Source organism: Rattus norvegicus, chromosome 9 (assembly GCF_021556685.1).
Source record: "Rattus norvegicus strain SHRSP/BbbUtx chromosome 9, alternate assembly SHRSP_T2T, whole genome shotgun sequence".
NCBI lineage: Eukaryota > Metazoa > Chordata > Mammalia > Rodentia > Muridae > Rattus > Rattus norvegicus.
This window is the reverse complement of record NC_141542.1, coordinates 54928225-54950208: the sequence shown is the minus strand read 5'-3', so window position 1 is coordinate 54950208 and position 21984 is coordinate 54928225. Positions and strand designations below refer to the sequence as shown.

Here is a 21984-nt window from a genome sequence, read left to right as displayed (position 1 = left end):
CCCCTCTCTCTCATTTAAAAACACAGCAGTAATATAGGGAGTAGTGAGGGCAGCTAAAATGGAAATCCTAACAGGCTGCCCATCTGCGGGGGAACCAACTATGGTATCAACTAGCACAGTTTTGTTTGTTTGCAGACAGGGTCTTACATCCCAAGCTGGTCTCTAGTTTTCTTTGTAGCTGAGGAGGATATTAACCTGTGGGTCCTCCTGCCTTTTCCTCTGTGTCGCTGGGATCACAGGCACGGCACCCATCGTATATACGGTGCATGTTAAACATTCCACTACCTGAGCCACAGCCCAGCGTAGTCCCCTCTACCTGACCCTTCAACTGTCTCCTCTCTTCAGATGAAAACCAGAGAAGGGCCAGTACTTCAGTCAAGGAAAGAAAACATAGCACAGGCTCCCTCTCCCACCTAACCGCCATACAGGGTGGGAGAAATAGACGGGAGGTACTCCTTGTACCCCCCTGTGTCCTTGACAAGCCGCCATGTAGCTTTTAGCTGACACTGCTCTTCTCAATTAGCTCCTATGGAGTTGATGGAAAAGGTAAGAGTGGATAAGCCCCGTTTAGCTCCATCTCTCTCCTGTCTCTTCATCCTTCTTTTGAAATTTTTGACAAGCTATTTCTTTTTCTTTTTCAATTATTTTTATTGGTTTTGGCTTTGCTATGCTGAGGATTGCACCAGGGGGCCTCGTGGACGCCAAGCAAGCACTCTGTCCCTGATGTGCACAATCTCCTTTCTCTTAAGGTCTGATGCTCATTTCCGAGCAGCAGTGATGTGTCTCTTAACAGTCTGGCCCTGCCGTGGCCTTGCTGAAGTCATCCTCCTCCTGAATGCCTTCACGTGGTCTCTGCTCTCATCTGGAACGCAGCCATCAGCCTGACCCTGGGCTTGGCATCTCTAAAGCCTTCTTTTGCCTTCTCCTGTTCTCTGGCCCCTGTGCAGCCTGAGTGAGGATTCATGGGCTCCCGCTCCCAGGACCCACCCTCCCTCTATCTCCTGACCCCTATTGTGCCAGTGTCACCAGGAGACTCTCCTGGGCCACAGCTCAGAGCAGCTCATTCTCAAAAGAGCCAAGTGGCTTCTCAGCATGAAGTACCCAAATTCCCGAGTTAGGGACAACAGTTCTCCACTCCAGAAAGCAAAACCACAATTCCAACTGCCCGGGCCCCAGGCCCCAGGCCCCAGACCCTACGGGACTCTGGATCTTGGGCCCTGGGCCCCAGACCCCACCACGCCCCAGACCTCACTGGACCCCCCCGACCAAGGGCCCCGGGCCTGAGACCCCAGGCCCCACCTGACCTCAGACCCCAGCCCCCACTGGGCCCCAGACCCCACTGGGACCCAAACCCTAGATCCTAGATCCCAGACCCCAGACCCCAGATCCTGGGCCCCAGACCCCACCGGGCCCCAGATCCCGCTGGACCCAGGACCATGGGCTCCAGGCTCCAGGCTCCATTGGACTCAGGATCATGGGACCCAGGCCAGAGACCCCAGGCCCCAGACCCCACCAAACCTCAGAACCCAGTCCCCACCGAGCCCAGACCCCAGATCCTGGACCTTGGACTCCAGACCCCGGACCTCGAACCCCAGACCCCAGACCCTGGGCCCCTGGCCCCGAGCCCCGGGCCTTGGCCCTCTTCCATCTCTTTCTCTGCTCTTACCCTGCACCTCAGGCATAATTCGGAGCCATATTAGCTGTGTGCATAAGCACACGGAAGCTGTTCAGTAAATATTTGTCAAACAGGAAGGAATACTCCATATAATCAAAGAGTAATTCCTAAATATTTGTTCTCAGCAGAGGCCAAGACAGCAGCTTTTCCTCCCGTGTTTGGAAGATGGAGGAAACAGGCTTTTGCGGTATTAACGGTGCTCACGGTGGGAAGGAGACCTTATTTTGCTGCATGTTCTTGTCAGTATTCTGCCCAAGGCGTCAGGTGGTTTTGTTGCTGAGCCACGGTCTCTCACAGGCCTAGGCTCACTGGCTGGCTAGCAAGCCTGGGGACCTGCCTGTCTCTGCCTCCCCAGTGCTGGGATCATAATGACTTACTACCATACAACATTTCTTTCCCTTTTTGATACTCTTTTGTGTGTGCATGCGTGTGTGTGTGTGTGTGTGTGTGTGTGTGTGTGTGTGTGTGTGTGTGCTATGTACACATTCATGTTCATGTCTCAGCAAAACAGCCTCAGGTGTCAGTCCTTACCTTCCTCCTTGGGCCTCTTCTTGTTCATTGCCTCAGATGCCAGTCTAGCTCATTGGTGAGCTCTAGGGAGTTCCGCCTCCTGTCCTGTCTCCACCTCTCATCTTGATGTAGGAACCATGGGATTAGATTGTAGCTGTGTGCTACTGTGCCCTGCTTTATCTGAGGCTGGGAATTTAAACTCAGGTTCTGGCGTAGCACTTTGCCCACTGAACCTTCCCCCAAGACTGGTGTAATGAAGCAAAACGTAAGAATCATTAGGCAGTTAGGGCTCTGCACACTGTAGGATTTTCTAATAACTCAGTTCTCATCTGGGGCAAATTCTTTGGGGCACTTTCCCAATACAATTTTAATTTATTTTTCTTAAGTAAAGTATTTTTCTCCTTCACAACTTGTTCAGTTATCTTAAGTAATTCTCATGTGTGTGTGTGTGTTTCTCTTTATAAAGGTATGCTGACAATTCCATAGTCTTCTAGAAGTTTTGGAGTCCAGTTCCTTAATGTCTCTGAATGTTGCCTAGGCAATGTCATAGTGGCACATGAGATAGGATTCAGGTTAGAAAATTATAAACATGATGACAAAACAAAGAAAAAAAAAAAACCCCAAACCTCTATCAGTGCCTGTGGTTCAGGTGAAGGCTGAAATGGAAGAGAGTTTGTCGTGGTAACAGATGATATCATACCTAGACTGTCAGTAAGAGTCTTGGAACAGAAATGCCATGACGACAATGATCAGAACCAGGTCATTTTGGTCCTCCGTGTGACAGCGTTAGATTCTGTGCTGATAAACATCACATTGTTCAAAGCAGGCTTAAAGGTCGTTGCAAACGTAACCACTCTGCTTTCTCTTCCTTCACACCTTGCTCAGTTATCTTAAGTTTGAGATTCAAAATGAAGTGTCATCGACCTAAGCACAGTGACACACGTCTTTAATCTACGTGCTCAGGAGGCTGAGGTAAGAGAATCATGAGTTCTAGGCCAGCCTGGGCCTAGACATAGTGAGACACAAAGATAATCCAGGACGCTTGTAAGCCTGCAATTCTAGAATGCTCTGTTCGCATGTGAACACACGCATGTGTTGTGTCTTCCACAAAAACCTATCAGGTGCTGCTCAGAAAATGGGTACACTTCCTCAGCTTCCAACACCCCCTGTGTTTTCCAGAACACTCTTATGATGCATGTTAAGAAGAGCATGTACACAGTAGGTCTGTCCTGCAGACTTGAGGACTAGTTCAAATCTGCTGGGCCCTTGTCTATGGCAGCAGACATTCCTGGAGAAGCTCCAGTTCCTCCCTGTGCGTTGACTTCTCTGTCTCTGCATCTTCTCTAGCTGCTGCTTCTCTTCTTAGACAGACCGCTTCCTTCTGCTGTCTTCTCTGCCCTTGGCTTCTATGTGGCTTGCACCTTGCCTCTGCCTACTCCAACCTGTGTGTTCTTGCTTCTGTTCTGACAGCGAAGGAGACTGCATGGCTCACTTCAAAGGCCTCCAGAGAGGACTTTAATGAGTTCCATTGGTCTCAGCCCCCTTTTTTTTTTTCCCCCGGAGCTGGGGACCGAACCCAGGGCCTTGCGCTTGCTAGGCAAGCGCTCTACCACTGAGCCAAATCCCCAACCCAGGTCTCAGCCCTTTACAGTCATCTCACTGGATAGGAGCTGAATGTTAACAGCCCAGTGGGCTATGTGTCTGCCTGTCTTTGCGACAGAGAAACCAGGATTACAAAAAGGATTCTGATCATCTGGATTCAATTCGATTAATTCTGAGGAAAACGACACTTAATAAATTTGCAAGTTTTGTGTGCAAAACCTTCAGATAGCATAGGCGCATAGGAGGGAAGCCAGAGGAACAAAATGTTCTTTGTAAAGAGTATGGATCAACAGAGGTGGACTGCTGGAAGATGGCCCAAAGTTAGGAACCAGCCTGAGGCTCCGTGGTAAAGGGCTAGTAACGTTGGCAAGTCCCCACAGGCTGGTGAATGCATCTCTCACAAAGTTGCTGTCCGTTTGTAGCCTGAGAGGGACTAACTTCTCAGTCCCAGGCAGGGTCTGAGCAGTGCATCTTCTTCCTGTCCCTTTGAAGGATGGGTGTAGCTCATGTGTACAAAGTCCTTTTTTTTAGATGCACCTCAGTTTTCCCCCAGAGTTCACAACTGAAGTGACATGACATTTTTTTTTTACATGAACATTAGAACTTTAGTCATGTAAAGGCAGGCCTTTGTTCTCATTTATCTGATCTTATGCTTTGTGATAGTAAATTTAGACCCTGTCAGATCTGGAGGAGAAAGTCAAACTAATGAGCAAATATTTACATAGTATGTTTAGGAAAGATACAGATTTGGACAAAATAAGACCCAGGTTTTTTTTTTTTCTCATCCAGGTAAAATTATTATAGCAGTTTTTAAGCTGGTATCAGTGACAGGAGACATCCTTTATTCAATTTATTCTACATACATGCATGCATGCATACATACGTCACATGCATGTACGTATAGGTATTGTTCTTTATCTGTTATGGGAATATATTTACCTTGGAGTATTTTTTTTTTGTATAATCCTGTCAGTCTGATCAGAAATCTTCAGTGCTCTCCTCTATGGCTACCTTGTAAACTCTCCTACCCTGCATTCATGTTTCCCATGATGCCTCTCTTCATGACCTCAGCCGAGTCATTCTGGCTAGGTGCTGGGATCAATGAGGATGTGCTGCCCACTTTGTGACGAAGTGTACATGTAGCTTCTTCCCCTGACCAAATCCTACTCATGTCCTTCCAGGCTCAGACCCAGCTTTTCCTCTTCCACGTGGTTCTCATTAATTCACTCATCAACCCTCTGAAAAGCCTAGTGAGCGTCTAGTGAATGAGGTGACCTCTGCCCTCAAGAGGGAGCTGCTTAAAGACCCAGGCAGCAGGTTGGCAACTAGGTACATGGAGCTGCGCATGCGCTGCTCAATAAAAAGAAAATGTTGCTCTGGTACATCATGGGGGCTTGTGTGGGAGTGATCCTGAGGGGCCGGCTCTCCTTCAACCCTTTCAACAACTGAAATGAGGCTCTCCTGTTTGTCCCTTCTTCAACCTTCCGGTAGCACCCAGTTTGGAAACTCAGAACATGAGAAACGTGAAGTGGTAGACACCTCTCCCGAGCTTGGGTTGGGGAGGGGTTAGTGTTCAAGCCCAGCTTTGAAGACTGTCAGTGAATGAAGGTGGCAGAGTTGGGACAGAGACTGAGTGGGTCAGGAGCACGGTGCCCATCTGTGGAAGCGAGGGCGTGGTTCTACTGAGGGACCTATATAGAACAAGGCTCTAGTGATGGAGGCAGGAGATGAGCAGGAGTTTTTCAGGGTTCCTCCAACCACACTGTGAACTCACGGAGGGTTCCCATAACGTCTCAGACTTTAGTGTCTTGCAAACAGTGGGTCATAGGAGGAGGGTTTGATAGAGAATCCTCGTAGTGCCTCAGTGGTGATAGCTGTCCTGAGAGAGACAAGGCACCTCTTTTAGGAGCACTGCGCATAATAGAGGCCTATTTTAAATCTATCTGAGTCCTGCTGAGCCGGAAGATCAGAGGAGCAGGCAGTTTGCCAGTCCTCAGTTTCCAGGACAGACTTCTGCTTTACCTTGAAAGAAAGCCAAACCTGCTTCTTTAACCTGCTTACTTATCTAGTCTCCCACGCTGCCTTTCTAACACCTGTCCTATGATGCTGGAGTTGTCTGCCGTGGAGGGGGAGGAAGAGTTGCGGTTGGCTGGTAACATTTCCTGGCCTCCATCGCTAGATGGCTTTTTCAGTTAAGATCTACAAGGAGCCATGGCGGGGGGGCTCAGAAGGCAGAGGAAAGAGAGATGCTTCCTGCTCCTGCCTCCCTCTGCAGGTGTGGTTGCTGGCAACAGCTGTAAGAACACTGGGCAGTTCCTGTCTCCAGCTGTCTAGCTGGCTCTGGCCTTCCCACCCAACCCCAACAGTTCTCTAGGAGTACCCAGCAGATGCCAGCCCGGGGGCCTGCAGGCCCCTCTCCCTTCCTCTTTGCTCCTTCCTTTCAGCACTTCATTTTCCCAGCCTCCTCAGCACCATGACATGCAGAGCCCATTGTGAGTTCCTTTTGTACAAAACACCTCCAATAGAACTGGGTTGTGGTGGCACACATCAGCCTGGGTTCTTCCCCCTCTTCTTCCCTGTCCTGTCTCTCCCCTGCTTCTTACTTTCCCCTTTCACCTGTTTTCCTCTTCCCTTCTTCCTCTCCCTCTGTTTCTTCTCTTTCTTTCTCCCCTTTCCCTACACTTTCTCCTTTTTCTGGCTAGATTCGGATAGACTCGTACATACTGGAGGATGCTCTGGTAATGAATGAAAAATTAGCGTAGTTTCAATAGCCCAGATCCCTGTTTATCATTACTGATAGCCACAGTTCCGGGTATACTAGATGATTGAGGGTTTTGATCTCGTTTGAAATGTGTTGACAGAGTAGAAGAGAGTTGCGTTGCTCTGCTTGGTTTTATGCACAGTGAGATTTCAGATGCACGACAGGTACCAAACTCAGAGAGGAATAAAAAGAAGTGGGGGAAAGGAAGACATCCCAACGTCACTTTAATTCTCTCCTATTCAAGACTCATCCATCATGCTTTCTGAATACACATGGAGTATCATAAAATGAGTCAGCCTTAATGAGGTGGCTAACTCTCTTAGAGAACTGCCTTTCTGCAGCCATCTTGGCAACAGAATCTTTGGCTGACACAAAGTATCACTCTGCTGTCCTAAACCCCAGGCACCCTGCAACTATGTTGTGGTGATTCTCTTTTTAGAGGTTTCTCAACAATAGTTTAGCAGTGTCTTGTATACTTTATATAAACACGGTTTGTTCCAGTCCTGAAGTATGGCACCGTCTTCTTATGCTGTTGTGAGGGAGACACACAGTCTGTCTTTTGTCTGAACAATACGCTTTGGTAATAGGAACTGGAGTGGGAATATGAAGTGTCTTTGAAAGGGACCATTGGTGAGCAAAGATGTGGGGAGGGAGAGTAAGAATCAGAAGCAAGAATAACAACCTTTTGTGGTGTCTCGTTTGGATGGACCTTAATGTGCACGTAGACTGTTAAATGTTGTCCTGTGTAGTTTTTGTGTCGAGTTGACACCGTTAGAGTGCTCTGGAAAGAGGAATATCAATTGAGAAAATGCCCCGGAAGAAGACTAGCCTACAGGGAAGGAAGCCTGTGTTGACTTTTCCTGATTAAAGAGTGATGTGAGAGGACCCAGAACACAGGGAGCAGTGACATCCCTAGGCAGGTGAGTGCACCATAAGGGGCAAATCAGTAAGCAGCACCTCTCTAAGGTTCTGCCTCAGGTCTTGCCTCCTGGTTACTGTTTGGTCTTCCTGCCCTGACTTCCCTTAAAGCAGAAATAAACCCTTTCTCTTCAAGTTGCTTTTGGTCATGATATTTTATCATAACAATGGAGACTTTAAGACAAATATGGTGGTCGGTCCCATTTATTGCCTCTTTCAATCCCTCGGGTTTGCATGTCCTGTCTGATTATATAATAGGGGTTTGCAAACTTTATCTTAAAATATTCTACAGCTGCCTGGTACGGCAGTACCCACATGGGTGGCTGAGGCAGGCACATCTCTGTTAGTTCAAGGACAGGCTGGTCTGCATAGAAAGTCCCAGACCAGCTAGGGCTTGTGAATTCGCTTCCTCTCTCTCTCTCTCTCTCTCTCTCTCTCTCTCTCTCTCTCTCCTGTGTGCGCGCTCGCTCGCATGTGCCATATATGTTCTACAAATAAGAAAGTATTAATCGAACCACTCTTTAAGTACTGGGGTTTGAACCCTGGTCCTCATCTACTCTAGGCAAGCACTCAACCATTGAGCTACATGTCCAGCCCTTTATTTTATTGTTTGTTTTGAAACAGGGTCATGTTAAGTTTCACAGACTAGTCTTGAATTCACTTTGTAGCCCAGACAGGCCTTGAACTTGTGATCCTTCTGCTTAACTCCCTTGGGTATCTAGGATTACAGATGTCCCAGGTGGTGCCAAGGCCACCTAGATTGTCACTACTTAAATTTTTCCACTTGAGACTCACTTTCCCCTTAGAAATCTATATACAACACTGTGTATATAAATTTAGGAAATATGTTATAAGTCAAACATTTACTGACAACAAGTTATAAAAAATTTAGTTTATAACATTTTTTGCTATACATATATTTTCAACATTAACTAAAGACAAAAGTAAACTCGCACACTAATACATGGACACAATTGTTCATTTTTACATAAAGAATAAATCTTGGCTGGATATTTGATGGTACATCTTCAATGCTTTTCACAGTTGGTTGATATTTTGATTTTATAATCACTAATATTGAGAACTGGTTTGCATAAACACATAGTACAAAATGGCATAAGGAAGTTTAGAGCCATCTCAGAAATTGTTGGAAATTCTGTCCTAATCCCCAGCCAAAATTCATGTAATGATTTTTTTTTCCAGTGAAATTCAAGTCAGCAACTCAAGTAACAAATTTTTGTTTTTGTTGTTGTTTTGAGACAGGGTTGGCCTCCGCACTCAAAGATTTCTGCCTGCCTCTGCCTCAAAGAATGCTGGGTTAAGTAGAATTGAAGTTGAGCCATGCCTGCCTCAAGTAGCAAGTTTTAAAATCAAACATTTGAACCCAATATAGATTAAAGATATACTAATTTAATGCTTACACACTGAGGAACAGCAGGAGGTAGATATTAAATGCTATTGTTTTCCATAATCAAAGCATCATGTTTCCATAAAGCAGACAACTTAGTATGTGCAATTTGTTGGAAGGCATGGCATACAGTAGTCTCATGTTGGAGTTGAGGTGTTATAGGTATTGTGTGAGCAATGGCATACTAAGTACAAAGTACAGATGTGTGTATTCAGAAACAAGGCTGCAGTGTGCAACACGTGTAACTCATGTAACATGTGTAATGTGTGTAATGTAATATTTGTAACATGTGTAATGCATGTTACATGACATGTAATAGGTGTAATGTGTGTTATATCTGTAACATTTAAATGTGTTTAACATGTTATATACATGTAATGTAATGTGTATAACATGTAGTGTGTATAACATGTGGTGTGTGTAACATGTGTAATCCATGTAATGTGAGCAATGAATGTAACATGTGTGATGTGTGTACATGTGTAACATATGTAATGTGTATAACATGCAATGTGTGTGACATGTGTGATGTGTGTAACATGTGTGATGTGTGTAATGTGTGTAACATGGATAGTGTGTATAATGTGTATAATGTGTACAGTGCATGTAACTCATGTAACATGTAACGTGTATAGCAAGTGTAATGTGTGTAATGTGTGTAACATGTGTGATGTGTGCAATGCATATAACATGTATAATGTGTGTAATGTGTGTAACATGAGTAATGTTTAACGTGTGTAATGTGTGATGTGTATAACACGTGTAACACGTGTAATGTGTGTGACACATGTAATGTGTGTAACATGTATAATGTGGGCAGGTGCCATCACAAACACTTTAGATTCACCGCATGTTTCATTTTGAATTAACATTTGCTCTTCATATGTTCAAAAACCTCATCCAGTTACCAGATTTTTCGCAACCTCAATATTCAGTTCTGTGACACCGTTTAGATCTATAGCCCACCACAGGTGGGGAGCGGACCAGCTATAGACAAGAGTAGCATCTTGGTGTCTCCTGACTAAACCAAGGGCTTCCCTGCATACACACACTACTTGAGAGAGCCAAGGAGAATCTCCAGAGGTGATGCCTCTTGAAGCCCTCATATCGAACACAGGTTCAATCCAGGACCCCAGGATTACATTTATAACCAAGTGCAAGTCATACAAGTCTGATTGCTTACTTGGGGAAGGACAGGGTGGGGAGAGAAAAAAAACAAAATGAAACCTGGCAATCTTGTGCTTGACTTCTTGGAAACTGATTAATGCACTCGCCGCCAAAAATCATCAAAGAGATAAAAGGAAAAGATTTGTTTCCTGTGTGTAGTCTGCTTTTAGCTTGAATGTCACTTCCAGGGAGCCCAAGAATCTGATTAATGGCCTTCGACTCTCACTGCCCAGCTCCTGTGCTTTGCCCCAAAGTCCTGTGGTTTAATTACTTATCTAAGTCTCTCACTAGTCTGTGAGACTCCATGGGGAGGCACCAGCTGTCTCTGTAACCATGGGTCTTGGGGGGGTTGGGGAGGGCTCATGGGAGAGTGAACATGTGTGTGTAAAGAACAGGCATAGCTTGACAGCTTTATTGGGGACAGTTATAGCAGCAGTTCTCGACCTGTGGGTTGTAGCCTCTCTGGAGTTGAATGACCCTTTCACCAGGGTCACCCATCAGAAAACACAGCTATGTACATCATGATCCTTTTTTTAAAATTATTTTATGTATACGAGTACACTGTCACTGTCTTCAAGCACACCAGAAGAGAGCATCAGAACCTGTCACAGATGGTTGTGAGCCACCATGTGGTTGCTGGGAATTGAACTCAGAACCTCTGGAAGAGCAGCCAGTGCTTTTTTTTTTTTTTTTTTTTTTTTTGGTTCTTTTTTTCGGAGCTGGGGACCGAACCCAGGGCCTTGCGCTTCCTAGGTAAGCGCTCTATCACTGAGCTAAATCCCCAGCCCCAAGTCAGTGCTCTTAACAACTGAGCCATCTCTCCAGCCCCTACATTATGGTTCTTAACAGCAGCAAAATTATAGTTATGAAGTAGTGACTGAAATAATTTCCTGGTTGGTAGTCATCACAACATGAAGAACTGTATTAAAGGGTCACGGCATTAGAAAGGTTGAGAACTGCTGGGCTACAGAATGGTGGTGACACTACAGGCTGACCTTCTTGGCTCTGATTTTACTGATAGTGTGAAGGTAAAGAGAGAAACCACAGAATTAAAAACTGCTATGAAGAGGCAGCAGGAGAGCGGGGCAAATGTCATGGAAGAGATTTAAAAACAAAACAGAATTTGATCAGACTCGGGATTTGAACTAACTGCCTTTGATTGCTAATTAAGGAGATCATGATGCTGGATGTTTTTTGTTTTGTTTTGAGACAGAGTCTCATAGGTCAAACTGGTCTCAAACTTGCTGAGTTATTGAGACTGGCCTTGAACTTGTAATCCTCCTGCCCCAGTGTCCTGAGTACTCAGATTATAGATATGGGCCACCATGCCTAGCAATTAAAGCAATCTTTAATACCCAACCCCCAGTTAATCATTTTCCAAGAAATGGGAACACAGGACGGGCAGTTGTTTTCCACCGTGTCTCCCTTCATGCACTAATAATCAAACTTACATCATTCATGAGAGGCTATTAAAGTGTAGTTAATCGGATAGCCTTGGCCATAGCTGGCAAAAATTCAAGATTGTGAATGTCGCAAGATCGAGAGGAATCACAGATTCGAACTCCCACATAGCAGGCATATTTCACACCCTCCCAGTTTCTTAGCTCAACCAACTGAACACCACAGCTTCCTCTCAGTCATGTGAGTAGGGACAAGTTTGATCGTGGCAGGCCCTCCACAGTTTCTTAGAAAAGCTGTCCTTCTGCCAGATGAAAGGCAAGGGATCTCTTAATGGCTCAGCCTTTAAAGGCACATGCTGTCGAGCCTGACCACCTGAGAGTTCAATCCCTAGTTCCATACAGCTCTGACTCCCGAGAGTAGCCCTCTGACCTCTGCGTGAATGCCGTGGCACACCTGTGACCCTGCACTAAATAAATGTACAGAAAATGTTATAAAAGGTCTTCATCTTGTGGATGTTTATTGCTTCTTTTCACTTCCGATGTTCCCCCGTTTACAGAGACTAGAGAGACCGCCTGAATATGTATTATTCCTGAATGTACCACTCCAGTCTGTATCCACATTACACCTTTTCTATTTTCTCTTCATATCTGACCTTTGTCTCTGCTTAGAAAATGTCTGCAAACACTCTCATTCCCTTCCTTACCAGGAGAAAAAAAAATAGAGAGGATGGAAATAGGTCTTTTTAATATTCATTCAGTCATCCAAAAGCTTGTGGATTGCTAAAGATGCAAATGGAGACAGAGTACTAGAAGGCTCCGAATCAAGGAGAATCGGGTTTAATCGCTGGGAGTTGCCTAAATAACCATTCAGAAATCCCTGGTTTCTCTCTTTATAACACTGGGACATCAGAAGAATGACTGGCTGGCTGTGTTGCTCAGTCTTTTAGCTGACCCTAAAAAAAAAAAAAAAAAAAAAAAACATTGCTCAAGGGCTGTTTCTTTCCTGTCGAATATTTTCTTCCATGAGGCCATGAACTGATCTGACATCCAGAATAGCAGAAAGGTAGCAAGGCCTGCTATGTCTATGCTGACAGGAGAATTAGCAATTCAACCCAACCGTGTTTCAGACACTGTCTGGTAGGGGATCATTTATATTGTTTTTTGTTTTTTGTTTTTTTCTGGAGCTGGGGACCGAACCCAAGGCCTTGCCCTTACTAGGCAAGCTCTCTACCACTGAGCCAAATCCCCAACCCCCATTTATATTGTTTTTATCCATTTTGAGATCTATTGCTGGGTTGCTATGTTTTAGGCACAGTTATGCAGGGGATTTAGCTCCATTTCCCCCACAGCAGAAAGCATAGCTGCCATTGGATCTATCATTTTTCTCATACCCAGGTGGTGCAGAGCTGGGGAAAGAGGGAGACTATGAGCCTCTTTTAGGATTTTTAAAACAGCTTGGGAATGATGGAGAGAAATCTCACCACAGGAGAGCTGAGAAACCTATAAATATAATAGCTAATTATTAAACACTCATTTTGAGGCAAAAATAAAGGTCCCCCCCCCAAAGACCTCCCCAAATCCCTCACTCTGATGTTACATTCTAGAGTTTTCTGTTTTTGAATTACTGTCTTTTGATACAGGTCTTTATTACCCTGGGGTTTGCCAGGAACAAGTCTGTCTCCTAGTTCTTTGATTTCTTGTAAATCTTTTCAGGGTTGTTGGGAGGATTTTGGTTAACAGTGAGGACAAACACATTTCTTATCTTATTAGCTGTGTAATCATAGGTAAACTCTTTAACCTTTGAGCTCGAGTATGAGAAATGGGGATTAACATATGATAAGCAATTAGAGATCTTAATACCTGCCCGGCTCGATATCTAACAGATAATGTGTACAGGACTAGTTAATTATTAGCAGCCCCAAATGGACAGGCCACTCACATCTTCTATAGATGTCCATCCATTTCGAGCTGAAGTCAGCTTTAAACTTTAAGAAATGATAATCCGACATGTGCTCGAGAGAGAAGGGAAGACTAAACGGCATAATAGAAAAATCGGGGGACATTAGCACTGCATATTTGTTGCTTTGGTCCTCCCTGCATCTCTGCCTCCTCCTGGGAGCTGGAGGATAACGATGCTCCTCTCTGATGCTGGCAGTGTAATGCTTGGAACAGCGAGCCTTGGGAGTTACGGTTGGATTAGAGCCAGGACCTGTCACCGCGCCTGGACTGCCAGGAGATGGGACCCAGAGCTAGGAGGAAAGGCCATGGTGGTCAGGTTGTGCGCTGAGGGCTCACTGGGGCCTTTGTTGCTTCCCGAGGTTGCCTGCGCTCAGGCCAGAGGGTATGAGCCAGATGTGGCGGCTGCGCTCCAGCCTCGGTCGCGACACCGATGCAGGGGAAAGGGCTGGAGAGAAATATATAGGCTACTCCATTGGGCCGCTGAGTGACAGGAGGGCCGGCCACTGGCAGCGGCGGCGGGGCGCTTGGGGAAGTGGTGGCCAATGGCTGGCGGCGACTGGGGCGGGGTCTGGGTAGGGGCTGTCCCTGGTGAGGGCGGGGCGGAGCGCGCGGCCGGCGGCGGCGGAGGCGGCTCCAGCTGCGTCGCCGGCGGCCGCGGTAGAAGCGCCCTGGCCCGCGGCAGGTGAGGAGCGCGGGGCGCGGGGCAGGGAGCGGCCAGGCGGAATACGGCGGGGTCCGCCGAGCACCCACCTGCTGGCAGCGGAACCCGGGCATCCCGAGGTCTGCGTCCGATCGCGCGCGCACGGGCCCTCGGAACGGGGAGCGGGGCGCGGGCCGGGCGCCCTCCGCGCCTCGCCGCCGCCGCAGCCCCTCCGTGCTGCGCTCCCTCCCGGTGGCGGGCCTGCAGCCTCGGGCGGTCCGGAAAAGTGCAGTGCGGTGTGCGCGTGCAGCGGGGTCAAGAGTTGCGGGCAGGACCCCGCGGCTGGAGGGCTGGGGAGCTGCAGGGCTGGCGGTGGCGCCACCGCGGGGCAGGTAGGGCGGGGGCCACTTGCCTGCGGGGGACTAAGATGTGTCGGAGGTACGGAGGAGCGAGCCCCCGACTCCTCCCAGGCCTGGGTTTCCTCCATCTCCTGGAAGCCCGGGGTGGGACCCCTCCCTGACTCCAGGTGGGGTCTTGGCCCCCTCCAGGTATGCCAGGTGATGTCTGGAAGGCTTGGCGTTAAGTGGTGACAGTGGAGCACTTCCGAGCCCGCCTTTAATTCTCTAAGCGTTGTGATCTCAGGAGCGGGTTCAACCGCTTACATTGGGAATTAGGAAATAGCAGTAGATAGTGTGTTATCTCCTTCGAGACTGCCATCTATTTTGCTGTTGTGCCTTTTGCTGCCTGACAAATTGTTTGGTAAAAGATAAAGAGTGACACGGTTGTTCACTTGAATGTAAAAAAAAAAAATCTAAATTTAGAATCATGTAACATGCGCTCAGTGCTTCAGGCTCCTTTCTCTTTCAAATGCTTAAAGAATAGTTTTACTAACAGGTTATGGTGACATAGGTCCCTTTAAACCGTAAGTGTACATCGTAATGTATACTTGACCATGAAATTATGTAAGCTGCATAAAAGAAATATTTATGTTCTCTAAGTGGAAAGTGCATGAGTTTTCCATAATTGCGGTTTATAAAGTTGTGTAGGCTTACGTCATGGTGTTCATTGATCCGGGGTGTCATGGATCGTGCCTCTTATTCTTCTTTCAGGCACCCCTGTTTTGTCTGTGGGTTGCTGATTAAGGACTCTACCAAATGCTAACCAAACTGTTCTTAGCCATGGAACATATGGGATATTTCAGAGAACACTTTAAAAACTTAATAATAAAAAACCCCAGTAATGTAAGAATTAAGATGCAAGGTTGTTAAATCTTTTAGCAAAACAGATTCCTCATCCTGAGGTCTGGAGTTGAAAGTGTCTTTTGGAGGATGGAGGAATGGCTAGTAATAATGTAGCCTTTTTTTTTTTTTTTTTTTTTTTTTTTTTGTCTAAAGACTCGGTTCTGTCAATTGATAACCCAGGACAGTCTTACAGTAACGGTGGTATATAAGTGTTCACATATGTGGCTTAGGATACAAATGTAGGTCACCTGTGTCTAATGAGCCAGCCTCGTAGCTGCCTGGGGTGGTTTAAGGGTCCATGGCTTATTCTGTTTCCTCCGCTCTGGAGATTTCATTCACATGTGCTTCACGATGAAGCTTCGTTTGGAAACCCAAGCTGCATTCTGGTGGAGGATAACACTCCTCTTTCTTTTGAGATGTCAGCACTTATTAGTAGAATTCATTCTATGTATCTTCTCTAAACCAGAGTTTACTTAACTTCTTAGGTCCAGTATTTAGTATTCCATATGTTTTTTAGGTATTATGGATGGTTAATCTAGAGCGTTTATACATTTATATAGGCTTCATTTGTATTTAATAAGACAACTTTCCTTTTATTTTTTTTGTGGCATGGGCCACCACTGCCTAGCTTAATAAAAACTTTATTTTTTTTTAAACATTTATTTATTTACTATGTATACATTGGTCTGCCTTTATGTATCCCTGCAGGCCAGAAGAGGGCATCGGATCCCATTACAGATGGTTGTGAGCCACCATATGGTTGCTGGGAATTGAACTAGGATCTCTAGAAGAGCAGCCAATGCTCTTAACTGCTGAGCCATCTCCCCAACCCCATTAATAAATAAAAGCTTTTAAATTATAATTTTTAAGTGGATTCTGCATGTCTCTGCTTCCTGATTTATGTCAGCTAGATATTTATTCTACTGCCCCCCCCAACAAAATCCTATCTGAATAAAAAATGTGACTACATTATATAAGGACAGAAAGTGAAAGCCATGTTTGCATAATGTCATGCCAGGCTTACAAATCCCAGGTTACAGTTTACTGAGATAGTGCCCCTGTCCTTATAGCCGGAAGTCACTGTCGAGTGTTTTATTGGGTTAATAGGTGAGGTATTTGGTGGAATTTAAAATTATTGGATTTTGTTTCCCCAGTGAGGATTTTGGCTGTAGGCAGTCAACATGGGCATAGTTGTGATAAAGTTAACCATGGGAGGTGAATGAATTAGGGCTTAGCCACTTGGAGAACCACTTTGGAATGCACTGTGCTCAGGTAGTCACAAGTGATGCAGTGGAATGCAGCCCCTCTAGAATGTTGCATGGAAATGAGAGATCCTGGCCAGAGAAACTAACAGGCATGCTTTGTTGGGGACTCAGGAGGGACAGATTAGCCAAAGACTGCAGGAAGTGAGGAATTTGTTTAGAGTTGCACGGTTGGACTGTGAAATTTTTCTGTTCATTCTGTAGTTCATACCACAACAGGCTTGGGCTTACTGCAGAAGAGAAAACATTTTTTTTAAAAATGTAATAAATCTTGAAAATGTATGTTTTCTGTTGAGCCAAATTAACACTCAGAAAGGCTCTCTAGTCTCAGCTGAGTGGCCAACCATCTCCTGCAGCTTCTCCCTTCTGCTGTGGTGTAATTGGTCAATCTGTGGGACAAAAGGCCGTGGAAAGGAATTCCACCAGGCTGTATTGACACGCACCTTTAATCCGAGCACTTTGGGAGGCAGAGGCAGGTAGAGCTCTGTGAGTTTGAGGCTAGCCTGGTGGACAGAGTGGGTTCCAAGACAGCCAGAGCTACCCAGTGAAACCCTGGCTCGAAAAACAAACAGAAAAAGAACTTAAACTTAGAAGCTATTTAAACTGGGGTTTCTCGCTGAGTTTATCTCCTTGTGTATAAAATAGGGTTGGTAGCACTTGCCCTGTAAGGACTTAGTGAAGGTTTAAGTTATGCAACAGGCTCAGAAAGAAGGGGGGGGGGGAAGCCAGTAAAATACAGTGACTACCCTTGCTGTCACTCTTTGTCATTTATCCCTGTGTGGTCTTCCTTGGCGACTGGGATTCCCAGTAATTCCCAGTGCTAGAAATAGCTGAGGTTGTAGTTTGTGAATTGCCTGCAAATGGCTGCTTTAATCAGGCGTGCCCTTCCACTGAGAGATGTGTCTCTTGGGTTCGATAGTTGTTTTTGGAGGCGCATTTAGTGTACCACAGGATGCGGTGCCACCCTTTGATGCCACTAGACATCAATGCACATATCAGACTGCCTGACAAGCCCCGAGGGGTGAGACCGGTGACGTGTAGAGTGGCTGCATCTGCTGGCTTATTTTTCTTTTCGATACAGTTGATATTTATTGAAGACCTATCCTTGTGCTGGGCATTCTTAGCAACCACATGTCTTTCCAGTTCTTCAGAATTTTAGTCCGATGAATAGTGGTCCTCCTCATTTCTTGAGTGTAAGAGCCCAACGGGATGATGGGCTATTGCTGAGAGAGCATGGGTTAGATTAGTGCCTCTTCTGAATGCCTAAATATTTCCAGCTTTCTCTCTAAAACTTAAGATGAGGATAATGGTAGTCGTACGCTTTTTGTGATATGTGGGACACCAGGGCCCATTGCTTTCTTATTTCATAGATGAAACTCGGAGGCGTGGATGAAAAGAGGTGTGCTGGGGGCACTTACCTTATGTCATAAGTCAGGGCTGGACATTCCCTTATTTTTATTTATTTTCTTAACCATTGCTTGCTGTTGTGCAGCTGAGTAATAACTGGGAGGAGTGAAGCTCTAGACTCAGTTGTTAGAGATCACTTTGGGAATCTGTGAGCCCCACAACTCCCTTTAAATGAGCAACCATAATTTTTTTTATGTTTTCCACAGACAGAACCAGCCAGGAGGAAATACAGTTTGAAGCTTGTTTCCTTGGAGGAATTATAGTTCTGCTATTAAAAAAAAAAAGAATCTTTTTTTTTTTTTTTCCGGAGCTGAGGACCAAACCCAGGGCCTTGTGCTTGCTAGGCAAGCGCTCTACCACTGAGCTAAATCCCCAACCCCAAAAAGAATCATTTTAATATGGGGATGGTCTTCATAAGTACAGTTTAGCCTCGACAAAAGTCTGCCTCTGACACTGAATAATAAATGGAGAAACCTCTGTTCTGCATTATTTAGTTAGTTTTCCTTTCTCTTCTTTCCCTGACAGAAAGAAGAAAAAGAAACAGCAGCCCTTAGCCCTCAGCCTCTGAAAACCTCGAAGACAATCTGGAATAGCAATACCCACGCTTGCTTTGCTGCTTGACACCTTCTGCCCAGCATCTGAAGTGAACCTCAATCATCAATTGCTTTGTTTTTGGCCCAGGTCCAAGGCGTTCTGCCTTCTGTTGACTTGAGGCTGGAGAGAGACTGGTCTTGCTTGCTGTTGCCAACTTGTGAACCAGTGTGATGGTGAAATGAGATGAGGCTCCGAAATGGAACTGTGGCCACTGCGCTGGTGTTTGTCACGTCCTTCCTTACCCTGTCCTGGTATACCACATGGCAAAATGGGAAAGGTAAGGAGGAGGTCCCTGAACCATGGTGGTGACAGAGTGCACCCTGCCAGCAGGGGTGAGCCTGTGGAAATAGATTGAGCCTGCAGGTGGGGCAGTGCACACCTCAGTCTTTGATCTGGCGGCCTCTTTTGATAAAAAAAATGAAACAGTTTTCTTAGATAGACCGGTACAGACTTCTAACTTGGGCTGGTTTGTTTACAGACTTCTAACTTCAGCCGGTTTGTTTTAGTATCTTATGACCACACTTTGGAAAGCTACATTGTTTAACAAAGACTTTTTTTTTTTTTTTTTTTTACCTTTTGCCTTTTTAAAAAACCAGTCATCACAATCAAAGCTTCGGTGTGCCAAACCAAAGTTTTGTATGCCAAAAGTGTTGTAGAAAACACTTAGAAGGGGGTGATCAGGGCCTTCAGGAAACACATACTAGCTGATTTGGTAGTGTGTTGCTAATGACTAGACCTGCACGCCTGGACAGATTGCTCCTTCGGTAACGAGGAGAAATTCTCATTGGAATATTAGAAGTTTCGTAAATTGTAATTGCGTGTAGACTCTAGAACTGTTGTATGTTGATCAGAATTGCTCAAAGGGGTGATGGTTTTTTGTTCTTTTTGTTTTGTTTTTTATTTTCTCTTTCTGGCATTGATTTAAGAAGCACTGATAGTAGAGAAAGAGGGGGAAGTGTTGGGGAGGGTGCATGGTCATCATTAGATCCATGTTTATCACCTGGGGTATTTGAAGCTTGTCTTGTTGACATTGCCTTCCTCGCCCATGAAGATAATTGCTTTCCTGTGCATTTGTATCTATATACCTATGTTAGTAATACATACCTCTCTGAGCATACATACTGTATACATTTGAATCGCAGCTACATGCATCTGCTCGTATATGATAAATAGAGGTAGAAGAGAAACATACTTAATGCTGTAGATAAGTCTTACATTTTTTCCTACTTTCTGTCTTTCTCTGAGTTGAGCTCTAGCCTAGGCACTGGAGAAATACAGGTGAAAATTTTGCCACAGGCAAGTTCTTTGGGTATGCTTTTAAAGTCTCAACTTAAAATCCTTTTAGAAATACATTGTATTCATTTAGTTATTTTGCCTGTGTGCCACCTTGGCATAATTTGGATGTCAAGAAGTTAGTTTTCAGAAGTTGGCTCACTCCTTCCACCATTTGGGTCCTGGGTATGGAACTCAGGGCATAGGCTTGTGGGCAATCACCCTAACTCACTGAACCTTCTCGCTGGCTTGGTTTCAGTTCTTGATTGCACCTAATGAGGACGTAATTAGAATAGCTCGAGTCAAAGAGATGATTGTTCTTGACATAAATAAAGCTAATGACTCACCGTTAAGAAAACTGACCATAGGGGTTGGGGATTTAGCTCAGTGGTAGAGCGCTTGCCTAGGAAGCGCAAGACCCTGGGTTCCGTCCCCAGCTCCGAAAAAAAGAACAACAACAACAACAACAACAAAAAAAAAAAAAACCAAAAAAAACCCTGACCATAACACAAGTACTTGGGTTTTTTCTTTTTCCTCTCAAGGAACTTACTTCTTGGGAGAGTTCTAATAATACAGAAACTTGGCTCTCCCCAGTGAGTCCCAGCTTTGGACCTCATTTCTTAGGTCTTAGCATTACTAGCAATTTTTCTTAAAGCTCCATTAATTACGATTTATGATTATATGATTATCTTTAGCATGGAGGGGAACTGGGATAGAAGAGGTGCCTTCACCTTGCAGTGCCACATGTAGTCAGGGCGCTCGCCCATAGCCCTCCGAGCGGCTGTGCAGTCTTTCCCATGCTGGTTTTCTGCTTTGTTTTGCTCAGGCTCAAGGGTCTACCCAGGTCTTCTGTTTGCTTGCGTAAAGCCCCTATGTTGATTGCTGCTGTCTGTAATCACTCTAACTGTTGAGTGTTTGAATTCTTTCTAGTTCAGGCAGTGAGACAGCCTGGAATTTCCAAGGGAGACTTGATTCCACATATTCAGTCTAGTATTTCCAGGGACCATGTACTTTGGTTTTTATTTTGAAAGATTTCTAAAATCCCTGACACTGCTGGACTAATTGAAGCATAATTTTTCATTCATTCTTTACATATTCCTGGATGTATGATCCCTTATAAATACCCATATATATGGTCCCTTACATACAACCATGGTCCCTTACATATACTTAGATGTATGGCCTCTTATATATAACTGGATGTGTGGTCCTTTATATATACCTGGATGCATGATCCCTTATATATGGTCCTTTACATATGTCTGTCCCATGCCTAGCACGAGATATTAGAAACCATGAAAATAAAGAGTGAGAAGAATCTTCATGCCTTTGAGCAGGAACTGGCAATAAATATGGTATGGTCATCTGGAGGAAAGAGAGATAATAAGAGCACTTGTCCTGTTCCTTATACATCAGCCGCTTAGACCTCATGACCCCAGGGGCGTTACTGCCTCTGCTCTGAAGTTGGAGACATCAAAGCAGGGTGGTAGAGACGCTAGCTAGCTAGGCCTTGTGCTCATTCTGTAGCAGAGGTAACTTGGAACTCATGCTCCTAGCTAAAGGTTTGCTGCCCAGAACAGTGCGGGCAGAGGCTCGTGATTCTTCATGGCACTTTATAGAGTAGGGACAGTATGAAAGCCAGGCCGGAAGCGGGCACATCGGGTGCAGAACTGATTTCTGAAAGGGATTAGGACATGCTCACGCTGTAGTTAGGAGCTGCTCTTTTTGACAGGCACACGGAGGCTACACAGTGTACAGCTCCATAGGGGTGCTAGTTTGGTATAGTCTACATTCACTACTTGGAAGAATCAGAGCTAGCCCATGAAATGGCACAGGCTGAGAGGAATCTGGGATCCAGGGCAGGGAGCCAGTTCATCAGGGCATACTGGATTCCCACATAAAACACGAGAGAGAATTTCAGGTCCCTGGAATGGGATGGGAAAGTTGTAGGCGGGTATTGGGAGAATAGGACCAGAATGATTCCGAGTGTCATGTGCTGGTGTGGATAGCGCACCATTGAAATTTCCCCATGGTCAAACACAATGCAGAAAACCGGAAAACCAAGTATCACAGATCGCTGCACCGGGTTGGACCGTGTCCACATGCCTGACTCAGGGCCACATGCTTGTCAACACCCCTAAGACACAACGCCTGTGCAGCAATAGCTT

The 21984-nt window shown here is 45.4% G+C and overlaps 1 protein-coding gene across 18 annotated transcripts in view; it reads left to right on the top strand.

Annotated features, from left to right (window-relative positions):
• The first annotated feature begins 14023 nt into the window (after positions 1-14023).
• Positions 14024-21984, top strand: part of Mgat4a (alpha-1,3-mannosyl-glycoprotein 4-beta-N-acetylglucosaminyltransferase A) — a 93499-nt gene continuing 85538 nt past the window's right edge. For 7 of the 18 annotated variants that reach the window (XM_087567064.1, XM_087567061.1, XM_087567060.1 and 4 more), the window contains exons 1-2: positions 14024-14082; positions 18476-18821. Coding sequence is in view for 14 of the 18 variants with exons in the window: in XM_087567061.1 (XP_087423187.1) it covers positions 18728-18821 (94 nt within the window). In the remaining 4 variants the exon portion in view is untranslated. Of the gene's footprint in view, positions 14181-18475; positions 18822-21984 lie in introns of all 18 variants that reach the window. The other 11 variants (XM_087567058.1, XM_087567053.1, XM_087567065.1 and 8 more) reach the window with 3 other exon arrangements.